This window comes from Balaenoptera physalus (genome assembly GCF_965194825.1).
Source record: "Balaenoptera physalus genome assembly, chromosome: 1".
NCBI classification, from domain to species: domain Eukaryota; kingdom Metazoa; phylum Chordata; class Mammalia; order Artiodactyla; family Balaenopteridae; genus Balaenoptera; species Balaenoptera physalus.
The window spans coordinates 41,574,082-41,595,638 of NC_138882.1; the positions used below are offsets into that span (position 1 = coordinate 41,574,082).

The 21,557-nt window shown below is 53.4% G+C and overlaps 1 protein-coding gene across 11 annotated transcripts in view; it reads right to left on the reverse strand.

The window, feature by feature from the left end:
- Positions 1-12,006: 12,006 nt before the first annotated feature.
- Positions 12,007-21,557, reverse strand: part of LOC309665534 (uncharacterized protein) — a 107,694-nt gene continuing 98,143 nt past the window's right edge. For 4 of the 11 annotated variants that reach the window (XM_082472174.1, XM_082472176.1, XM_082472175.1 and 1 more), the window contains 2 exons: positions 21,083-21,214; positions 20,386-20,991 (listed from right to left, as the gene is read on the reverse strand). In XM_082472174.1, the coding sequence (XP_082328300.1) occupies positions 20,887-20,991; positions 21,083-21,214 (237 nt within the window). In that variant the 3' untranslated portion in view covers positions 20,386-20,886. Of the gene's footprint in view, positions 13,783-16,750; positions 20,992-21,082; positions 21,215-21,557 lie in introns of those variants that run through there. The other 7 variants (XR_014266480.1, XR_014266481.1, XR_014266482.1 and 4 more) reach the window with 5 other exon arrangements.

Below are 21,557 nucleotides of genomic sequence, written 5' to 3' on the forward strand. Positions count from 1 at the left end.
CAGCTACTGAGCCTGCGCGTCTGGAGCCTGTGCCCCGCAATAAGAGAGGCCCCGACAGTGAAAGGCCCGCGCACCGCGATGAAGAGTGGCCCCCACTTGCCACAACTAGAGAAAGCCCTCGCATAGAAACGAAGACCCAACACAGCCAAAAAAATAAAGTAAAAAAAAGGAATAAAGGCAAACACATTTAAAAAAAAAAAAAAAAGGGGGGGGGTCAAAATACCCATTTCACAAGGCTGACGCTAGGATTAGGCTCAGTTGTGTATGTAATGTGCATGTAATACACATGCAGTATGCATGTATGTGACAGCAGACTCCTGATACCGGGCAGTGTCACCTTCTTGTTTCCCCCCCTTGCACTCCATTCCACCCTCACCTCAAGGACTGGTGGCTTCTTGGACTTCCAGCAGGGTCACGGACCCAGGTGAGAAGAAACATTTAGTTGTTTGTCTGGGGCCTTGGCAAAAGGTTGGGGTTGAAGAAGTCAGGGTGACCAGCTACAGTGCGCTCTCTCTCTCTCTCCCTCTCCCTCTCTCTCTCTCTCTCTCTCTCTCTCTCTCTCTCTCTCTCCCTGGACTCTAGCTGCTCAGCCCAGAACTACGAGCAGTAACCCAGCTCGCCTGACGGAACCTGCCTCTAAGAGCTCAGACTCTCTGGTTCCCCAGAAGCCCAGGAGATTCTCCCAGAGTCCCAAGGGCAATGGGGAATCGTGCCCCTCTACCCCCAGGGCATTGCCCGGACTGCAGTCCTGCTGCCAGAGGCCTAAGATCAGGTGTGCCCGGGGGTACCCACCGTGGTGCAGCCTGTCCCACCCCTGCCCGCACCTGATGGTCTGGGTCCCTGCCCAGCTTTCACCCTACCCCACACTCCAGAAGTTAAGTGACTTCAGTTCTAGGAGGTGCCTCCCTCACAATCTCCCCTGGCCCCTCTCCCATCCTGTTCCCTCTGCCTGGAATGCTCTTACCCCTTGCCCACATCACCTGCAAAATCTTATCCTGGCTTACATATCACCTCATTAAGGAAGTTTTCCTGGATCCCTCTCTGCCAAGATGGTACCCAGCATACTCCTGTGGAGGCAATTGTGTTTTAATTTTCTGCACCAGGCTGTGAGGCACTTGCCCTGTTCTCAGCTCTCTCCACCACCTAGCACACTGCCCAGCACCTTCTGTGTTTGATGAAATGAATAAATGAGTGAATGGATTGGTGCTCCCACACCCAGGGCACCCCTCTTCTTGGCAGCCCCCCGCCTCACCTTACACTCAGGGATGTAGGTCTGAATTCTGGGGCCTCACGACAGCTCCTGCCCTCCGGCCAAGGTCTCCAGAGCCCACTGGGCATCGCTGCTTCGGGATCTCTCCTGGACCAAACACGCCTGAGCCTTTGCACAGCCTTGTCATGTGGAAACATATACAGATAGTAAGTGGTTCCCCTGGCAACCACCTCAGCAGATGGTAACCAGCACAGACAGTCCTGGGAAGCCTTCAGGCTGGAGGAAAGAAGCCCTGCCCCAACTGTTGCTGTCCTGTCTGGGCCGGGCAGGGCCCATCTGAGCTGTCTCTTCTCTCAGGACTTCCTGGGACAACCTGCTCTGAAGCCCAAAGGGAAAAAATGGCCAAAGGAGCTGCGCATCTGCCCAGACTATCCAGCCCTGTCAGTCCCTGCGCTGCTGTCCTGTCCCCACCCTGTGGGGTCACTGGGGTCCTCCACTGGCTGCCCCGCCCTGCCCAGTGCCTCACTTCAGAGGCTGCCAGCTGGAGACTCAGTCCTGCTGCCAGAGGCCTAATGTCACAGGTGCCCATTGTGCTGAGCTTGGCCCAGGCCTCACCCGCAGGGTCTCTGCCCAGGTCTTCAGTGCCCACCCTGCAGCCAGGCCCACGGCCTTGTTCTTGCCAAGCCTCTGCCCGGCTCAGCCTAGGCCCTGCTGTGACCCCGCTCTCAGCACCACCCCAGCTTCCCTCCAGGGTGACTAGAGGACTTGGGGCTCCCGCAGGCTGAGGTTCTGGAGGCCCATGGGGTATGGGAGTCAGATGCATGAGCTGCAGAGGGTGCTGGAAGAGATCTAAAAAAGCACCGGTAGGGACTTCCCTGATGGCGCAGTGGTTAAGAATCCGCCTGCCAACGTAGGGGATACGGGCTCGAGCCCTGGTCCAGGAAGATCCCACATGCCATGGAGCAACTAAGCCCGTGCACCACAACTACTGAGCCTGCATGCCACAACTACTGAAGCCCGTGCGCCCAGATCCCGTGCTCCGCAACAAAGAGAAGCCACGGCAATGAGAAGCCCGCACACTGCAACGAAGAGTAGCCCCCGCTCACCGCAACTAAAGAAAGCCCGCGTGCAACAATGAAAACCCAACGCAGCCAAAAATCAAATAAAAATATTAAAAAAATAAGAATAAAAATAAATTAAATTAAATTAAAAAGCACCGGCAAAGGGTGAAGCCGTGTGAGCTCCAGACCACCTGAGGGAAGCCGGGCTCCGGTAGAACCGAGAGAGGAGAGAAGCGGAGAGAAGCGGCAGCTGAGAGGGGAGTGTTAGAGGCAGAGTCTGGGGTGTGGCCTTGAGGTGTCTGGGAATTGGATGCCCCGGGCCTGCAGGGGGTGGCTGGTGGGTGTGACCTGTCAACCATGCTGCTGCCGGCTTCTCCCCATTCCTGAGGGAGACTCCTGCTCTCCTCTCACTCCTCTTCCTCCTGGGGTACTGAGTTTACTGCACCTTCGGGGCTGCAGTCACCGCCACCCAGGCAAGCCCACCCTGTTGCACACCCCTCCCAGTTGGACCCGGCTTCCTGCCCCTCTACACACTCATGCTGTTAGTCAGCGTTGCTGTGGGCTCTGTGGACCTCTTGTCTAAGTTCACTGCTGTGTCAGGGACGATTACAGGCATGAGCCCTGTGCCCTAGGTATTTGCTCCTTCATCAGATCCTCTGCAAGGAGGTAGTAACATTTTACAGATGACAAACTGGTCTCAGGGAAAACACACCTCTGACACCTAACAGATCTAGAGCTGGAATTCCAACACAAGATTTATTCCCTTCCTATGTTCTTTCCACTCTGTCTCATTATATTGCACCTGAAAATCAAGTCTTCTGGGGGAGGCTAACCTCCGGGCAGGTGGAATTAGGATGCAATATGCTAGGCTCGTGGCAGAGACTCTAAAATCCTTGAGGGTCTCTTGAGGGTCTCTTGAGGGAGACTTTTGGACTAAGGACATGTGATACAGGTTCAGGGTGCTGAGCCCTGGGGCCTCACCCAGAAGGAGGCAGTGGGATCCAAGCCCACCCGTGGGAGCTCCCCGCCTGATGGTGGCAGCTGCAAACCACCCCAAAGACAGGAGAGACCACAATGGCCTTGGGGCCAGCAATGCCCACCTGGAGGTCAGCTGAGCAGTGCTGGGCTGCTTGGGCTCATCACCCCCATAATATCCTGGCGCTGCCGCCCAGGACCCTGAGGTAAGGATTCGACCTGGACGTGGAGCAGTTTCTCATTACCCAGGTCTCTGAAATACATCTGCCGCCTCCCTGTTGGAGTCCCCTCACCCTGCTTTCCCATTTAGCCATGACCCTCCCCTTGACCATCAGCCTTAACCCTCTTTCTGATCCATATTACTCCACACTCTCACCATTCCCCCAAAGCGCAGGCAGCCTCCTTTCCACAATGTCTTAATTACATCGGACTTCACATAGCCATCTACCAACCAGCACATGCCTGCTGTGTATCCAGTGCTGTGCTAGTCCTGGGGGTGGGGTGGAGGGAAGAAGCCAGGAAAATAGATGCAAGAACTGTCCTGGCTCTTAAGGGTCCCCGAGGAGGAGAGCAGGGGGCTGAGTTGCGAAGAGGTATCTCTAGGACCAGGAACTGGTGATCTGTGGGGACCCGAGCCACAGGATCCTGAGCAGGACAGGCTGGGGCATGAGGTTGTGGAAGGGTGTTGGGATTTTCATGGAAACTTCTGACCGGTTCTGGCTCACCAGCAACCACTTGCATGGGACAGTAGTGCCCCCCGGTGGTTGGTTCATGGAACTCTCCAGCAGCTGTTTTGTAAAGCCCAGAGGATTAAGCTCCCCTTAAGAGCATCTATTTTTGGTTCCCAATATTTCCATAATGAAATGCTAACAGGAGCAGCCAAAGGGCTTCCCAAAGGACCCAAAACCTGCCTGCTGAACTCCCATGTTCTCCAGCTGCCTGTTCCCCAGGGGTCAGAGCTGCCCTTCATTCTCAGGTGCAGTTCTCTCTTCCATTCAGTTTGACTAAAGTGTCCCAGGGCAGCGGCCATATGTCCTCTTTGCCGAGTATGAGCCTGGCCTCAGAGGGAGGGCTGTGTGCACATTCAGAGTGACGTGTTGGAAAGAACACTAGATCCGGGATCAGGAGGCTTGGATGCTCGCCCCACGTCAGCCGCTAACTAGTGGTGAGATAATCATTACAATAATAGCTCCATTTATTCAGTATTTACTGAGTCAGGCATTGCACCAAGAGCTTTAGGTACATTGTTGACTTTGATCCTTACAATAAATCTCTGAGGTTGGGATTGTTATTATTTCCATTTTACAGGTGAAGACATCAAGGCACAGAGAGGTTAAGTAACTTTCCCAAGCTCACACAGTATGTGCCACAGTCAGGACTTAAGCTCCTAGCAGTGTCCACAAATTGGTGTTTTTAAATGTACCCCAGTGATTGTGACATGGAGGCATCTTTGGGATCTATGGGGTCCCACCAGCTCTAACACTTAATGAGCCCAGTGCCTTCGGAGGGTCAGGAGTGAAAGTTGTGCCGAGGAAGAAGCCTGGGTTAGGCCCTAACCCCCATGGGTGTACAGGACCACAATCTCAGCAGAAATGCCGCAGAGGGCAGAACAATTCTCCTGCCCGCCGTCCTCTCAATCTGGAAATGGTTTGTGGGAGAGGAGAGTAATTGCCCTCCACAGCATTCTTCTCAGAGTTGGTTATGCCACACCCACCGCTAATTCATAGCTCCATCATCCATCAATTTATCACAACTCATCTAGAACCATTTTATATTGTTAAGTTGATTCATTTGACAAACCCTTACAGAGATCTACTATGAGGTGGGCACTGGGCCAGATCCTGAGTCTGCAGTGGTGAAGGAGGCCGGCATGGCCCTGCCCTGTGGGTCTGCTGTCTAGAGGAGACCGGCAATAAACCAGCTGCAAAATAATAGAATTGCCCACCATGACAGGTGCTCTGAAGGAAATGGCAACACACAAGGATGGAGAACAGTGCGGTGGCAGAGGCACCTAATCAGAGCGGGCTGGGAAGATCTCTCTGAGAAAGTGACATTTAAAAGGAGCCCAGAAGAACGTTTTTAGCCCATACCTTCTATTGGTAAAGGAGTTTCATCGTGTTTCCTGCGTGACGAACAATTTAGTGCAGAGTTGGCTTTATCGCAGCTCCTGGGACTCTCTTCCAGGACAGGGGTGGGCACCGCCGACGTTGCCTACCCCCCAGGACCAGATGATCCTCCAGAGATGTAGAATTTTGAGCTTCCTTTTGATACAGGATCTCAAACCATGGGGCTATTTCGGGGTGTAGCAGAAATGGGCCCAGGGGCTGGTGGTTCAGAATCACAGAAGTTCCCCCAAGTCAAGGCCATGAGGTTTGCTGACTTAGCTCTGACACTCAAGGGGCAGGACCCATAATCCAGCCTGCAGGGAGGGAGCTTGTGGTTTCAGTGTGCGTGTACATCTTTGTGTGTGTATCTATGTGTGTGTGTGTATTTGTGTATCTGTGTCTGTGTATACCTGTGTGTGTGGTGTGTATCTGTGTATACCTGTGTGTGTGGTGTGTATCTGTGGGTACCTGTCTGTATCTGTGTGTATGTCTGTATGTGTGTATCTGTGTGTGTATATCTGTGTGTGTGTCTGTGTGTCTATCTCTGTGTGTGTGTCTGTGTGTGTATCTGTGTGTGTGTCTGTGTGTCTATCTCTGTGTATCTGTGTGTGTGTGTCTATCTGTATGTATCTGTGTGTCTATCTGTGTGTGTGTGTGTATGTATTGGTGTGTATATCTGTGTGTGTATCTGTGTGTATATCTCTGTGTGTGTCTGTGTGTGTGTACCTGTGTGTGTATATCTGTGTGTGTGGTGTGTGTATATCTGTGTGTGTGTCTGTGTGTGTGTCTATCTGTATGTATCTGTGTGTCTATCTGTGTGTGTGTCTGTGTGTATGTATCAGTGTGTATATCTGTGTGTGTGTCTGTGTCTGTGTGTGTGTATGTACCAGTGTGTATATCTGTGTGTGTATCTGTGTGTATATCTCTGTGTGTGTCTGTGTGTGTACCTGTGTGTGTATATCTGTGTGTGTGGTGTGTGTGTATATCTGTGTGTGTGTCTGTGTGTGTATCTGTGTGTGTGTCTGTGTGTGTGTCTATCTGTATGTAGCAGTGTGTATATCTGTGTGTGTGTCTGTGTCTGTGTGTATGTACCAGTGTGTATATCTGTGTGTGTGTCTCTGTGTGTGTCTGTGTATTATCGGTGTGTATATCTGTGTGTGTGTCTCTGTGTGTGTGTCTATCTGTGTGTATATCTGTGTGTGTGTCTGTGTGTGTGTGTGTCTGTGTATTATTGGTGTGTATATCTGTGTGTGTCTCTTTGTGTGTGTCTGTGTGTGTATCTGTGTGTATATCTGTGTGTGTGCCTGTGTGTATGTATCAGTGTGTATATCTGTGTGTGTGTGTGTCTGTGTGTATATGTGTGTGTGTCTCTGTGTGTGTGTGTCTGTGTATTATCAGTGTGTATATCTGTGTGTGTGTCTCTGTGTGTGTATCTGTGTGTATATCTGTGTGTGTGCCTGTGTGTATGTATCGGTGTGTATATCTGTGTGCATGTGTGTGTGTGTATATGTGTGTATACCTCTGTGTGTGTCTGTGTATTATCGGTGTGTATATCTGTGTGTGTGTCTCTGTGTGTGTCTGTGTATTACCAGTGTGTATATCTGTGTGTGTGTGTGTGTGTGTGTCTTGTATGTATCGGTGTGTATATCTGTGTGTGTGTCTGTGTATTATCGGTGTGTATATCTGTGTGTGTGTCTCTGTGTGTATATCTGTGTGTGTGTTTGTGTGTGTATCTGTGTGTGTGGTATTATTGGTGTGTATATCTGTGTGTGTGTGTCTGTGTATTATCGGTGTGTATATCTGTGTGTGTGTCTCTGTGTGTATATATGTGTGTGTGTCTGTGTGTGTATCTGTGTGTGTGTCTGTGTATTATCGGTGTGTATATCTGTGTGTGTGTCTCTGTGTGTATATCTGTGTGTGTGTCTCTGTGTGTGTCTGTGTATTATCGGTGTGTGTGTCTGTGTGTGTGTGTGTCTGTGTATAATCAGTGTGTATATCTGTGTGTGTCTGTGTGTGTGTGTCTGTGTATTATCGGTGTGTATATCTGTATGTGTGTCTCTGTGTGTGTGTGTGCATGTGCACACACGTGCAGGAGAACAGGCCCCGGCTCACGCTCCGGGAGCGCTGGTCTTTCTCTGGTCTGCCTCCGAGGCGCGGGGACCCGGCAGACAGCTTTTGGCTTTGGCAGCTGCTCGCAGTTCGACTCTGCCAGTAGGAGGCGCGAGCAGAGGCATGGCGGGCCGGAGGGACATGGGCTCTGTCCTGCTCACCTCCCGCCCCGTGAGCGGTGCCACAGCCCTGGCCTCCTCTGACCAGCAGCGGGGTTCCTCCCCACAGCAGCAGCTAAATCCAGTTTGCAGTTTTCCAGCACTTGCAGAACCAACATCGTTGCCCCACTTCCACCCCAGAGAAGTCACACCAGCTGACGGGGGCCGCCAGCCCAGATGCCGGGGTCCCCGCCCTGTGGGCCGTGCCCCCGTTTCTAAGTTTTAACAGTCCTCCACGCTCCCTTCCCTGGCCTCGCCCTCAGGGTGGTGATGTTTCCTGCAGTGCCACCTCCATGATATATTTTTAGGTTTTCCGACACCAGTGTCAGGTGGCCCAAGCCATGTCCTGGCCTCTGGGGGCCTTTCGGGCCACAGGGGGCTGAGGAAAGATCAAAAGCAGATTTTCTACCCCTGCAGGTGGTCAGTAACTGCTCCCCCCTGAGAAAGAGGGGCCAGCTTGTCCTGGAGAGGTCAGTGGTCTGTTCTCAGCTCCTCCCTGTGTGGGCCTCTGCGTGTCGGGGAGGAGGGACGGTGAGGAGAAAGGGGACACGTGCCACCTCAGCTCCAGTGTCTCAGCACCCACCCCACAGGCAGCATCCCACCTCTGGCCTGTTCTGCCCACAGAGCTTTTCGGGAGGCCAGGCCCTGGGCTGCTCCAGAAGCTTCCCTTGTCACTCTGTGCGTGTGGTAGGGCGGCAGAGGGCTCGGGAGGATCTGCCGCAGGACAGAGGCACAGGGTGGTGGCCGGTCCCACACGGTCACCCACCCCTGCAGCTGACCCACAGGGCTGTCCAGCCAGCAGCCATGCCCCGGAAAGGCGGACCCATTCGTTCCCGCCTTGGAAAACGCCAGTGGAGGATCGCAGAGACTGAGCTAGCTGAGAGGAGCGCTCCTGAGATACACAGCCCAGTGTGAGCAGCACCGAGGCGGAAGCTGGGCAGGGGGAGAGGAGGGGGCAGGAGACGCTGGTGCCTTTGGGGGAGGGACAGAGACTGGCTGCTGGCATCCTGGGGGTTTCCGCTTCCTCTCCCAGGAACATCTTTCTTTCCCATAAAGCCTCTCTTCCTAAAGTTACTTGACTGAGTCTGAATCTTGCTGCCAGAAAAGCCCAGGAGGTGGAACCTCAGGGGTGGTCCCCCAAGCTGTCCCTCCCCAGACTCTTGGCCGAGGCCACCTCCTTTCCTCTGGGAACAAGTTCTCTCTCAAAAGACACCAGTGGACTCCTGGCGTCCCAGCCCACAAAACATGCTTGAATTTCAGAGCAAAACCCCACCACGCACAGGTGTTATTACCTTCATGATATGGGTGGGGAAGCTGAGGCCCTGAGCGTTAGACAACCTGCCTGAGGTCACACAGAGTCTTCAGGTCCCAGTGACCGTGGCAGTCCTGTGTTCTCTTCACCAAATCACACTACACATCACCTCCCAGTGGTGCCACCATCCAGGCCCAGCAGGTCTAACATGAGTGCTTCAAGGAATCACTGGAGCGGCTCCCACCCAGGCCCTGCATCAGAATCACCTGTGGAGCTTTGAAAAACACAGATGCTGGCCCCCAAGCCCAGGAGACCCTGATAAGCTAAATCCGGGTGGGCCCAGGCATAGCACCTGGATGGTGGATTCTCATTGTTCGCAGTAGTTACGCTCTGTAAAGTTGGGGGAACACTGACCTAACAAACACTAAAGCTTTGCCCGTAGACGAAATACAGGGTTAGGCTCCTGTGAGCCTCTGGACACAAGCTTCATCAGCTGATTAACACACAACCTTGTTTTACGTGTATTTCTGTTTAAAGACACTTTAATACATATTGTTGATTCAGTAACGTCAAACTCATGGCCAGCAGCACAACAGCTCACACCTGAACCAAGCTTGTCTAACACCCATCTTTTCTCCATAAAGCACATCACAGCCTTCTTGCGCTTAGGAACATCCTTGTGAAATCACCAAAAGCACAAAAATTTAAAAATGTGACACTAACTAGACTTGTTTCCAGCAGGGGAGCTGAAACGAGAAGGCAGAGTATCACCTTGTGACCTCAGCTGGGAATGTCCTGTCAGGCAGTTCAAATTGTCACCACTTTGCATGTGTCCATGAAGGACCATGAAAGACCCCTGAGTATTGATTTTGGGGTAAAACATTTTAGTGAGTAGGTGAATTTGCAAATATTAAATCCGTGAATAGTGAGGATAGACTGTGTTTTCAAAGCTCCATTGGCCCAGCGATGTGCTGGGTCTTTTGGTAACTGGCAGCAGACGTTGGAAGGGAGTGATGGGAGCTGCAGAGGACAGACTGAGGGCGAGGGTGCAGGCCTGGGGGGTCGGGAGAGCAGCTTGGGCTTGTGCCCACGGCAGACAGCCACCGTGGGTCTGGGCCATGACTTCTGCCCTCCGCTCAGCACCCAAATCACCACAAATCCTGGACTTGCGCACCTCTGCAAGCGGGTGGCTCAGGATTCAGAATTGGTTTCCCTGCAGAAATCACGTTTGGCGGGTTGGTCCTCAGCCTGGGTCACAGAGGCCCGCTTCACACCTAGTTAGACAAAGCGGTGGCTTTGTGGAGCCAGGCCCAAGCCCTCACCCCAGCCCCCCAGGCACCCCAGCAAGCCTCCCTGCAGGGCTCGGGGTTTCAGGCTGTGAGAACAGGGGTGCCCTCCGCTCCTCCTGGGCCCTGAAATGGACGGGGTCCTCAAGGGTCATCTCAGATGAAGGGCCAGGACAGTGTGCTGGGCAGGCGGTGGAGACGTCTGCCTTTTGTGAGGTGGGGTGACAGCCAGGGACAGTGTTTTCAGAGGGGAAGGGGGACAGGCATCTGGGGGTGGGAACCGAAGGGGCGAGTGGATGCAGGGCTGTGAGGACAGGCCAGGCAACGGATGTTCCGCAGTCACAGGCCTCCCTCCACCACTGCCTGCTCTGTCACGGACATCCTCCAGGGTGGTGGGCCTGGCGGCTCTGCGCAAGCGGCACAGTTTTCAAAGAGGCGTATACAGCTGGGCCCGTGTCAGGCCTGAAGCTGAACTCTCAGCTCTGGGTCACCTGGGACACCCACCTCCCACCGCGAGCCGACACATGGCTGAACGCTCACCCCTGCCGCAGACAGTCTCGTTCGCCCGCCCCTCAAGCCCCGCTGAAGCAGGAGCACAGGCACCGCCCACAGGGCGGGGCCCAGAAGATACCCCTGAACGCGGAACCTCATTTTGTGTGAGGACGAAGCTTACCTCACTCACATGTTCTTCCCACAAGTCACGTCACAGCCTTCTGGCGCCCAGGATCACCGTTTGCCCCGCCCCGTCGCACCACCTGCCGGAAAAGGGTAGAGGCCTGACCAGCCTGTTCCGGAACCTTCTCGCTCCGGGGGGAGCTCTGAGTCCAGGCTCAGGGACAGGCAGTGCTGGGGCGTGGCCTCAGGTGTCTCCTGGGGGACAGTGAGGGGAGGAAAGCGGTGTGAGGGTTGGAAGGCCCGTCGGGCGGAGCCGAGCTGGGGAGGGGGATTCGGAGATGAGCTTTGCCTGAGAGGCAGGCCCGTCCGACAGACCCCTGGGCCCCGCTGGCCCTTGGCAGGAAGCTCAGGACCCCGCCCACCTCTCAGGCTGGCTGGGCCCCCAGCTGTGTGGGGGGCAGGGAGGTGGCCCTTCTGGGAAGCCCTTGTCGCCGGGTTGTTGCAGCTCCGCGGAGGGTGAGGGGGTCACGGAGGTGGGCTTCTTACTCAGAACGGGTAGGGAAGCTCCTTGAACTCACGTCTCCAGAATTCGGGTCACTGTTTCTTTTCAGAGGCTTTAATGTTTACAAGCTCGAAGCCATTTATTCAGTAAAATTGTTCAGTAAAAAATAATCCTCATTGATGACTGTCTTATTTCTTCTTTTCCTCCCTCAGTAAGGAGAGTGATGCAGCTAAACAGAACCATTCCCTCCCTCTCCTCCTTCCTCCTTTCCTTCTGTCATTCAAACATCATTTGTTTAACATTGGCTACATGCAGGGGCTGGGTACGAGGGGGCTGGTTCCTCTCCCATTTGATGCCTTTGCTGTGGGTCCCCGCTGGCAGGCTGCCCGCCCGCCCCCGTGCCCCTCACTCACCCCAACCGAAACTACCAGCTCAGGGCACACCTGGGAGAAGCGTCCCCGCCCCACCTGCATGCCAAGCGCAGGCTGCCTGGCATTCTCCTGCTGGCTGAGGTGTGTGACCTGATCGGCCTCAGGGGTCTTCCTTTCTCCCCCCAGGCCTTTCCTGGGAGGACGTCCCATTGCCTCACCTGGGCTCTGGCCCACCTTCACTCCAGCGGCCCCTCACTGGGATGTGTTGCTCTGTGTGGCTGGGGGAGCCTGGGCTTGCTTTTATGGGGTTTCTCTTTTGGACCTGCTTCTGCGCCTGTGTGTGTGTGTGTGTGTTTGCACCCCCTACACGCTCCCCAGCAGACGGGGAGGCCCCCAAGCGCAGGAACCATTTCTCCTCTTCCTCCCTCTGGATACTAGAGCCTCAGGCAGGATTTCTAGGGGAGAAGAATCAGAAAGCTGTCCCCTGCCCCTTCCTCGCTGTCCTCCCTCCCCTGAAGCCTGGCACGCTCGGGACACAAACCCACAGGGGGTTTCTGGGACTCTGGCGGGCAGAGAGCGGGTGTTGAACCACAACAGGCAAGGGCTCCCCAAGGCAGGGAGCGCCCAGCCAGGAGGGCTCTGGGATGGCGTTTAAAACTGTTTGATGAAGTGACCTAGGTGTTCCTTGCAGGTGGCTCCAGGGCCTGGGGAAAAAGGGGATGCCTTGGTCGGGTCGGGGAGGCAGGGCCCAGCCGGGCCTTCACATCAGTCTGTGTTGCTCCTCTGGTTTTAATGGGCTTGCATTTGAAGAACGTGCTTCTGTGGCCTCAAAACTTGGCAAACCTTCGGCCTGTCTTAAGCCCACAGCTCTCCTCTGTTCACATGACCTTCTAGGTCCTCAACCAGGGCCGTGGGCTGGAGGCTGGTGCCCACAGTGGCCACGTCACAGCAGGACTGCAGCCTCGAGGCCGCTGCGTGTCATCAGCTGGAGAGGGCAGTGGCCAGGGCTAGCTCAGGGCTGTGTGCACAGTGTTGGGAGCGCCAAGTCCAGAGGGTGGGGAGAGACGGACTGGGCTTCCCTGGTTCTCAGACACAGGGGTATTGGGGGTCCCAGAAGCACGATGTACACCAGGAAGTACTGCTTTCTGAGGGAAAGAGGCCTTGCCTAGGAGTCCAAAGGCACAGGCTCTGGTTCTGGCTCCCACTCACCAGCATGGGAGCCCCTAGGGGCCCCAGGTAAATGGCTCAAATTCCTTACCTGTGCAAATACAGGTGGCACCTCTGCCCGTCCTTCCTTGTGGGGTTTTATGTGGAGCTCAGGGTGCTTTGAACACTGTCTAGTGCTGTTCACATACAAGGTACTGCTGTGGCTCTAGTCACTGTCTCTATGTGAGAATGAGGGCCAGGGCTGTCCCGGGGTGTTAGGCTAGCACCCGGGTCGGTGCTTCTGAGCCGAGCTTGACAGGAACTGGAGAGTCACCAGCTCAGTCGTGGGCAGGGGTTTATTTGGGAGGTCACAGCCAGACCCACCATCCCTGGTACTGTGTGGGGTTTAGGGCTTTTGTCAGGTGTCCCTGGCCACCCTGAGATGGCTCCAGGGGCTTTGGGGACAGCAGAGCTTTTCTGTTGGGCATAACATTGGGCTTTTCAGAGTTAGCCCCAGGATACGAATCTATCTCCACCCTTCAACCTGCTGAGCTAACCTGGCTGCCCCAATCCAGGGTGGGTACAAGACCCAGCCTTCATCCCAGGGGAAGCAGGGCAGGATGTGGGCTGCCTGGCCTGGGGGGACTGTCAGCTGAGTGGGAGGCCGGAAGCGGGGAAGCTCACATTAGCGGTGGGGTGGGAAAGAAGCCTGTGTCAGATCAGGAGCTGCACAGGGCAGTGCTGGCAGAAGAATGCAAAATAACAGGTTTGCAGCTCCGGAAGGGGAGCTGTGGACGTGCAGATCCCTTTGTAGCCTGTTCCTCTCCCCATGCCACCCCACATCCTCACCCGTCCACTTAGAGAAGGCCTGTCAAACTTACAAAGAACCAGAGGGTCTGGAGAGCAGTGAGTCCCAGGCTGCACGTGTCCCCAGGCTGCCTTGACCATCAGCCTTCTTGGAAACATTTTTGTATTAGAGAGGTCATTGGTGCCTGCAGGAAAAAATCATGCAAGCAATAAATAAATGAAGAAAAGGAAGATTCTCCTCCTTCCCCACCAATGACCTCTGGCCCCTTTTGAAGCCAGGCCGAATAAAATAATTTCTAACTTAGGAAAGCCAAGGATATGCATTTACATGTCCTTCTTCCTGGGGGTGTGTCCACTGACATGCATTTCCGTGTGACAGACTCCAAGCACGTACAATAATGAACTCAGGGCTTGGTTTTCCACACATGTGGGCATCAATGACTGAGGTGACCCAAAGCAACGGGTCATCTCAAGCCAGTTCTCTCCAACGTCGGTTGCATGCTTGGTTTTATAAGTTTTTGTTTGCTGCAGAGTTTGCTTTCTAGATATGCCTGGTTCTGGTTGAAATGGAGTCCTTTTGTCCAGTTTGGATTAACTGAGCCCAAATCAATTAGTGGAGTTGGGTGGGCAACCTGAACCCAAAGGTGTTTTTTTGTGGGGGGCGGGGATTGGTGGGAAAGCTGGAGTGGGGACTCAACAGCATGAAATGATTTTATAAGGCAAAAGGCCAAACTATCACCAGGTGTCTCTCTCCCTGCCAGAAATCTCCTCCTCTGGGTTAATAAGAACCAGTGTAGAGCCAGCTCTTCACTGCCTGTATGACCTCAGGGAAGATGCGGTACTCTTCCCCACGGGGCCCTCCAGCTCTGTGTCCCGGAGGCTGGCCTAAAGCTGTACTGGTGGGCTCCCTCCGTCTCTGGCTTCAGCTGGATGAGAGGAGAGTGAGGTGCAGATGCCCTCCCTGCTGGGCTGGGGCTTGGCAGTGGCTGACGTCTCTCCCAAAGGCCCCCGCTCCTCATGGGCAGCCCTCTCCTACAGCTACAGCACACACCAGATCCTAGAGGCCTAGGGCGGCAACAGCCTCCCGCTTTGCAGGCTCTGGGTGCCCACCAGCCCATGCTGGTCCCCTGACTCTGCCCACACTTCTGTACATAGTCTTTTCATCAAGCCCTTCAGCCTCTGTTTTGCATGTGCCTTCTGTCCCTGAACTGCTTGCAACAATGCTGAACCCTCTGAGCTTCAGTTTCCCCACCCTAACTCTGGGGACGATGATGACATCTGCCTCTAGAAGCTGGAAGAGACGAGGAAACGGGTTTCCCCCCTAGCGCTACCAGAAGGAATGCAGCTCAGCCGACACCTTGAGTTGAGCCCAGTGACACTGATTTTGGAGATCTGGCCTCCAGGCTGTAAGATAATAAACTTATGTTGTCTTAAACCATTAAGTTTGTAGTCATTTGTTACTGCAGCCACAGGATACTAATACATGGGTCCAGGTCCCAGAGAAGCAGAGACTATAATAAATTTTGGGCTCTGCTCCAGCTACAACTGACTGTTCCAGGAGCAGCTGCTCAGGGGGGACCTGACCGTGCCCTCCCAGCACCTCAGTGTCTTCATTTTGGTCTAGGAGGCACATCTATTCTCTTTTTCTCCCAGGTGAAATGCTGATACCAAATTATGTCTCAAGGGTTTCAGACTCCAGTGTTATCGTGGGCCACAGTAATGTGGTAACTTCACTCAGTGAGTGGGATGGTGTGAGGCAATAGGGAGTGGTGGGGTCTGTGGCAAACTGGAGAATGCACATCTTGCTTAAAGACATCAACTTTAAGTGACAACAAGAGAAATAAATCCAGCCAAACAAAACCTACATCTAATCTATCTATGAGGCTTATGGACTACGAGTTTGGGATCCCAAATTTACCTTCTAGTTTCGGGCTGATTCCAAGGGGAAGTGCTCCATGGGGAAGAGAATGGCCCTGGATGTGATGAGGGCTTCTCAGCCCTAGCTTCCCCTTGGAGTCACCCTCCTCCCACCCCCACCCAGACCTCCACCACACCTAGCCTCTGTGTTTCCTAAAAGGGGATTTTGATACAGAGCCTGGTGAGATCCACTGGACCTGCTGGCTAGCCGGCATTGCCTGCCCTCCCTCATCCTTCCCCACCTGCCCAAAACTCTCCAAGTCGGTCCATTAGCCCCGGACCACAACCTCTCCCCTCTCTCTCCAACAAGAGAGGACCCTGTGTGGAATAACCAAGAGGCTACTACTATTGCATCAAGCTCTAACCAATCCAAACCACAGGTAAGGGAGTGGGAGACGCAGAAAAGAGGGGCACGGTCCCAGAAAATGATGAGAACATAGATGTCCTGTAAAGATCATGGGTTTTGGAGTCAGACAGACATGGGTGAGTCCCCACTTCACCACATACCAGCTGTGTGGCTTCGGGCAACATATTTAACTTCTCTGAGTGTTAGCTGTCACACCTTTAAAATGGGGATAATAATACCTCTTTGCATTGTTGCTGTGAGGACACTGACAGATAATGTATGTGTAGAGCAGTGCCTGGCCTACAGGGGGGGCTCTGCGCAGCCTCTGGAATGGGGCGACTTGGGTTAGAATTCCCTTTAGCTGGTTGCGTGACCTTGGGCAAGTTACTTCATGTTTCTGTGCAGAATGTTCTCAACTGCCATATGGGTTCACTGGCGTTCTCATAGGGCTATTGGGAGGATGCAGTCAAGGACTGAGACCATGCCTGGACTTCATAAGGACTCCTTGAGTACATGAGTTATTTACTAGGTGCGTTCTGACATTGGTGAGTGTGTGTCTCCCGTACCTGGTGGGCCCTGGGGTGTGTTTCTGGGATGTGAAGTGGAGACGTCAGAGCCTGTTTCCTGGTTTTCTGGAGAGGCTGACCACATTCTACCTACACCTGTCTGCCTACTTCCTCCCCTAATCCCCACCCCCATCCCCCAAATCTTCCACCCTTTTCACCTCCTGCCCCAGCCTCTGTCTATGACTTCCCCAGACACCTCTCTGGCAGCCCCAGAGCCTGGGGCACAGGGCTGCTGGGCTCCACTGTGTACCTAGGAGGGGCCTGGGGCTTCCCTCTGTCTGAGAAGCCCCATTAGTCACTGGAGAAGGCGAACACTGCACCGACCTCGCTCCAACGCGTGTGCACACGCCAGGCGGTCTCGGATGAATCACTTCCACGCCGTGCTTGCAACAGAGGGTCTGTGTGCTGGCTTTGTGTGTAGTGTTTCTTTCCATTCCATGATTCAGAAGACGCCAGTCACTAAGCCATGTGATCCCCTGATCTTCTGCCAAGGAACTGAGTGCAATGGTTTGCTGGAAGATCCTCAAAGGATGGGGGAGGGCAGCTGTGGTTGCCAGAAAGGGGACTGAGCTGAGAGAACTGGAAATTGGAAGTGGTGAAACCATCATCAGGAAAAGAGCATCAGGGGACTCAGGTATGATGAGGCCAGAGACCTGCCCACAAGAGCAGCTGCTGGTGGATGAAGGGCCCTAACTCGGCTATATGCAGATTTCTACCACCCAAGCCCCAGAAAAATAATGTGACTTTTTTTGTCTGATTATAAACATAAAGCTTGTTTATGCAAAAATTCTGATCAGTACAGAAAACTATAAAACAGAAAGGACATATCTCTCGTATGCTGCCTCCAGACACGGTTTCAACCCATCGAGACATTCGGCACATGACCTTGTGCTTGGAACTGCCAGGTTCTGGTCCTCTGAGCTACTGGCCACAGCCTGGGTCTGATCCTGGCTCCTGCCCCCATCCTGGGACACTGAGCTCCAAATGCTCTGGGGAGACGGGCTGGATCTGGGCTCCAGCATCTGTGTCCTAGTCCCAACTTGGCCGTTTGCCCTTAGGCAAATCACTCTGAGTCCTATTTGTCTATGCAGTTAAAAATGGGATAATAATTGGGCTGATTTGTTGAGAGGATGAAAGGTATGAGGGGCTACGAAAACTACAAGCCCACAGAATCTCTTCAAATGTAAGAGACATGCCGGTGTGATGCCCATTCCCCTGCCTCGGCTCCTTTAACCCCAGGGGTAGCCTTGAATCAGCTCTCCTGCTCCACGACTGAACTTGGTCTGCCCACGTTGACCAAAGGCCTTCCCCAGACACGCCCAGGATTGGCTCAGAGGAGGGAGGCCTCAGGCTGGGGTCCCCAGTCATGGCAGCACCACGCCTGAGCACCGAGGCGGGCAGGAACCTGGTTCAGAAAAATTCAAAGCCCAGTTGTGTCACCGGTTTTGAGCCCAGGTAACTCCCTTCCCTCATCTCCCACACAGATACTTACTCTCATCAAGGCTGGGCCCATTCTCAGTGCCATTCCTGCTCAGAAGTCTTGTCTGATTTCAGGAACCCTCATGAATTCCCCGATGTGTTGTATCGATTTACACTGTAGTGAATTTTAGTAAAATCCTTGTGTACTTACACAAGGGACAGTAATGACAATGTAAGCACATCAGTCCAGCTATTTCCAAACTACTTCTTACATTCATCTCCGTAATACACCCAGGAGCTTAGGTATTGGGGATCACTATTTCTGTCTCACAGAAATGAGTCAAAGGAGGCTCAGAAGACATGTGTCTCTGAGCGGCACAGTATTTCCTCGTGACTCTATTTCCCAGGCCTTTGCCTCCCCGGCTCCCCTAGAGCTGAGCCAGCTCTGACCCTGTTCTGGCTAGCCCATACCCATCTAGTCTGGAGACAGGAAGCCTCAGGAGGCCTCTCTCCACGTGGCTCCCTTTGCGGGGAGTGAATCCAGGTTGATCCGGGGCAGGGCCCAGTGCGGACCACTACAGCCAATCAATCCTTGCATTATGTCCTTCGGCACCATGTGGATTCTGGAGACGGTGACCCTTCAGCCATCCAGTGTGCATCCAACCTTTTTCCACAAAAACAAGACCTGCCCAGTTCACGTGTCTGGGCGTTGACCTCAGTTCCCCAACCCAAGGCCCACTGTGGGTCCCCTGACCCCTCCAGGCTCCTTGAGCCCCGTCCAGGAGATGGCAGGGTCTGACTGCCTGCCTCCAGTGCACCCCCTCCCTGAGTCAGTGTTCCTTCCGCCTGCTGGATGCCCAGCGGCTGGACGCCCCGCAGCCGGGAGCCCTCGTCACACACCTTCGGCCCTGGGCTTTGCCTGACCGGCAGGACCCTCCCTTTTAGTACAGTCTCAGGCTCAGGATCCCTCTCCAGCCTGTCCTGATTTACTTGAAGCAAACAGCCGTGCTTCCTGACAGGAAAAAGCAAAGCAAGGACTCGAACCCAGGGCCTCTCACACCACAACCCACGTTATCTTGTTCAGGCCATGGCCAGAACTGAGGAGACGTGTGCTTCAAAGCCGGCTTTAGAACGGAGGAAGTGAAGCTGAGAGGTGGGCAGTGGGCCATGAAGAGGTGAGAAAGCGGCAGGGATGAGGGGCCCTGTGGGGAGCGAGAGGGCTCAAGGTGGGAAGGTCAGTGGGTGATGGAGAGATGGACGCTGGGAGTTAACCTGGAGGGGCCCCGTGTGGCTCTTAGACTACAGCCGCCCTGAGGCCGCCTGGAAGACTGTTGTAACAATCATAATCATTATGGTAATGGCTGGTAACACTTGGTGAGCACTTACCGTTTGCTAAGTATGGAGCTCAGATGCCTTACCTGTGTTACGTCATTTCACCCTCACGGCACCGTGATGAAATAGGTGCTATTAGCAGCCTCCATCTCACAGGTGAGGCGGCTGAACCTTGGTTTGGTTACACAATGTGCCCGAAGGCGTTATCTCATCAGCAGAAGATCTGAGATGAGAATCCAGGCTGTCCGATTTCATGTTCTAACTTCTATAATGATCCACCCTGCCCAGAAGGTGGGTCAGGAGCGTCAGGCTTGCTGAGGAAAGATGAATGTGTTACAGACGTGGCATTCCTCTGGCTTCAGCACGGGGGATCCCAGGGACCCCAGGGTCTGGGCTGCCCTACAGGGGAAGGCTGTCTTCCCTGAATAAAGATCCAGCTTCAGGGCCTCACAGTGGAACCGGGCAGGGGCGGGGCGGGGGGAGGGGCCTCCGCGAGGCCGCCAAAGATGCCCGGGGCTGGCCAGACCAGCCTCCCATGCACACAGCTGAGGGTCTGTGCCTGGGATGCGAGGAGGAAGTCCTATAAATACGCCAGGACTGGTTGATTCGAAGCAGGGAAGAATAAATGACAAATTCATAAACTGGATTTTTAAAATATAAATTTTATAGTAGGATTTTAACGACAAATATGCCCTATGAAAATATAGCTTAAGTTTGGCTCCAACAAGCTGTGTTAATTCAAACAATTTAACTTGCTCACGGGCTTCAAGGTTTTAATGAAGCACAGGTGACTTCAGTGAAGCAGGTGAGGTGCTGGGCCATCATCTGGGTGGTGCATTTGGTGGCCGAGGAGTGCAACCCCGGCTCTGTGGCCAACAGCTTCCCTCCGTGTGCTGTCTCAGCACCCCTCACCCCTCCTCTGTTCCATCATGGCCAGTGTAGACTGGCTGATAGAAACTCACTTTAAGATTAACTCGAGCAAAAAAAAAAAACATGGGTTGTAAAGCTCCTGTAAACAAGTATTGTGAAAGCAGAGGAGAAAAACATTTAGCTATGTGGCTCTTTAACTTCGACTGGACTCACAGTAAGAAATATATTTTATATCGTAGCCAAGTGTGCGTGTGCACACAAACACACGCAGGTGCACACAACTAAAACAAAATTTCCTAAAACAATTCTTAACCATGCTACATAAAATGCACACGATATTTTAAATTTTAATTAGTTTCATGTAAATAAAATGTGATTTGAGACGCACTAAATGGTTGTCATGATTCACTAATGGGTGGCGACTCACGGTTTAAAAAACACTAGCTGACCGTGCTTGATAGAGAGCAAAAGGAGCAAACAGAATAGTTCATCCGCCTCGGCTCCCTTTAGACATAAATTTCCCCAGACCAGAGGCTGTGCCCTCCCATCCGTCCTGCTGGGGAGTCTGCACCCACGAACCTTCTGCAAACACAGATGCTGTGACAAACACTGGGACACGGAGCAGAAAGGAAAGGGTCCAGGGGAGGAGGCTCAGGTGCCTCTCTTCTAGTTACTATTTAATTGGGATTCATTTAGCCATTAAGTACCCTTCAGGGAGTGGGAAACAGGTTGAACAAGGGTGGTGAACAGGGTAGAAGATGGTTAAAGGCAAAACACTCCCCAGTGTGGTTCTGGGCATCGTTGTGCGACCAGCACAAAGAGGGTCAAATGGCAAGTGGTTAAGAGTATAGACTCAGGAGCCAGCCTCCCAGTTCTGGTTCTGTCACCTCAGCTGTGTGACTGTGGGTGAGTCCCTCTGCCTCTCTGTGCCTTGATTTCCTCATCTGTAAAATGGGAACATAACAGTATTTGGTTGTTAGGGTTGTGACCTAATCAATACGCCAGCTGTTGGTGCTAAACAGGAAGGCAGCTCACCTGGCCACACAAATTAGGCTCCAACTCCAGCCAGCGACGGGCAGTATAAAGCAGAGAGCAGCTCCTATTATGTGGGGTATAAGGGGTGGCTAGTGTTAAACCCCCAGAGAGGCCATATGGCAACGAAGAGCCCTGCACCAAGAGAGATCAAAGGTAGAATTCAAAACACTCCCACCCAAAGTCAGCGGGTTGGTCCTCAGGTTCAAGAGCACTCAATAAATTAAGACCCATCATTCTCTGGAGCACATTTCTGTCGTGTCACCTGTTTCCTGTGCTTATCTTCACAAGTTAACTGCCTTTCAGTTCTCTGCCACTTTACCACTTCTCCAGTCCTGCAAGCCCTCAGGAGCGAGCACAGGGGGTGAACAGCAAAGACCTTCAGATGCAGAGTTCTCAACCCTCAGTGTGCATTCAGTCCTGGACTAACTGGTCCCCCTCCCACCAGCCCATATTCCACACTTTTGCTAGATTGATT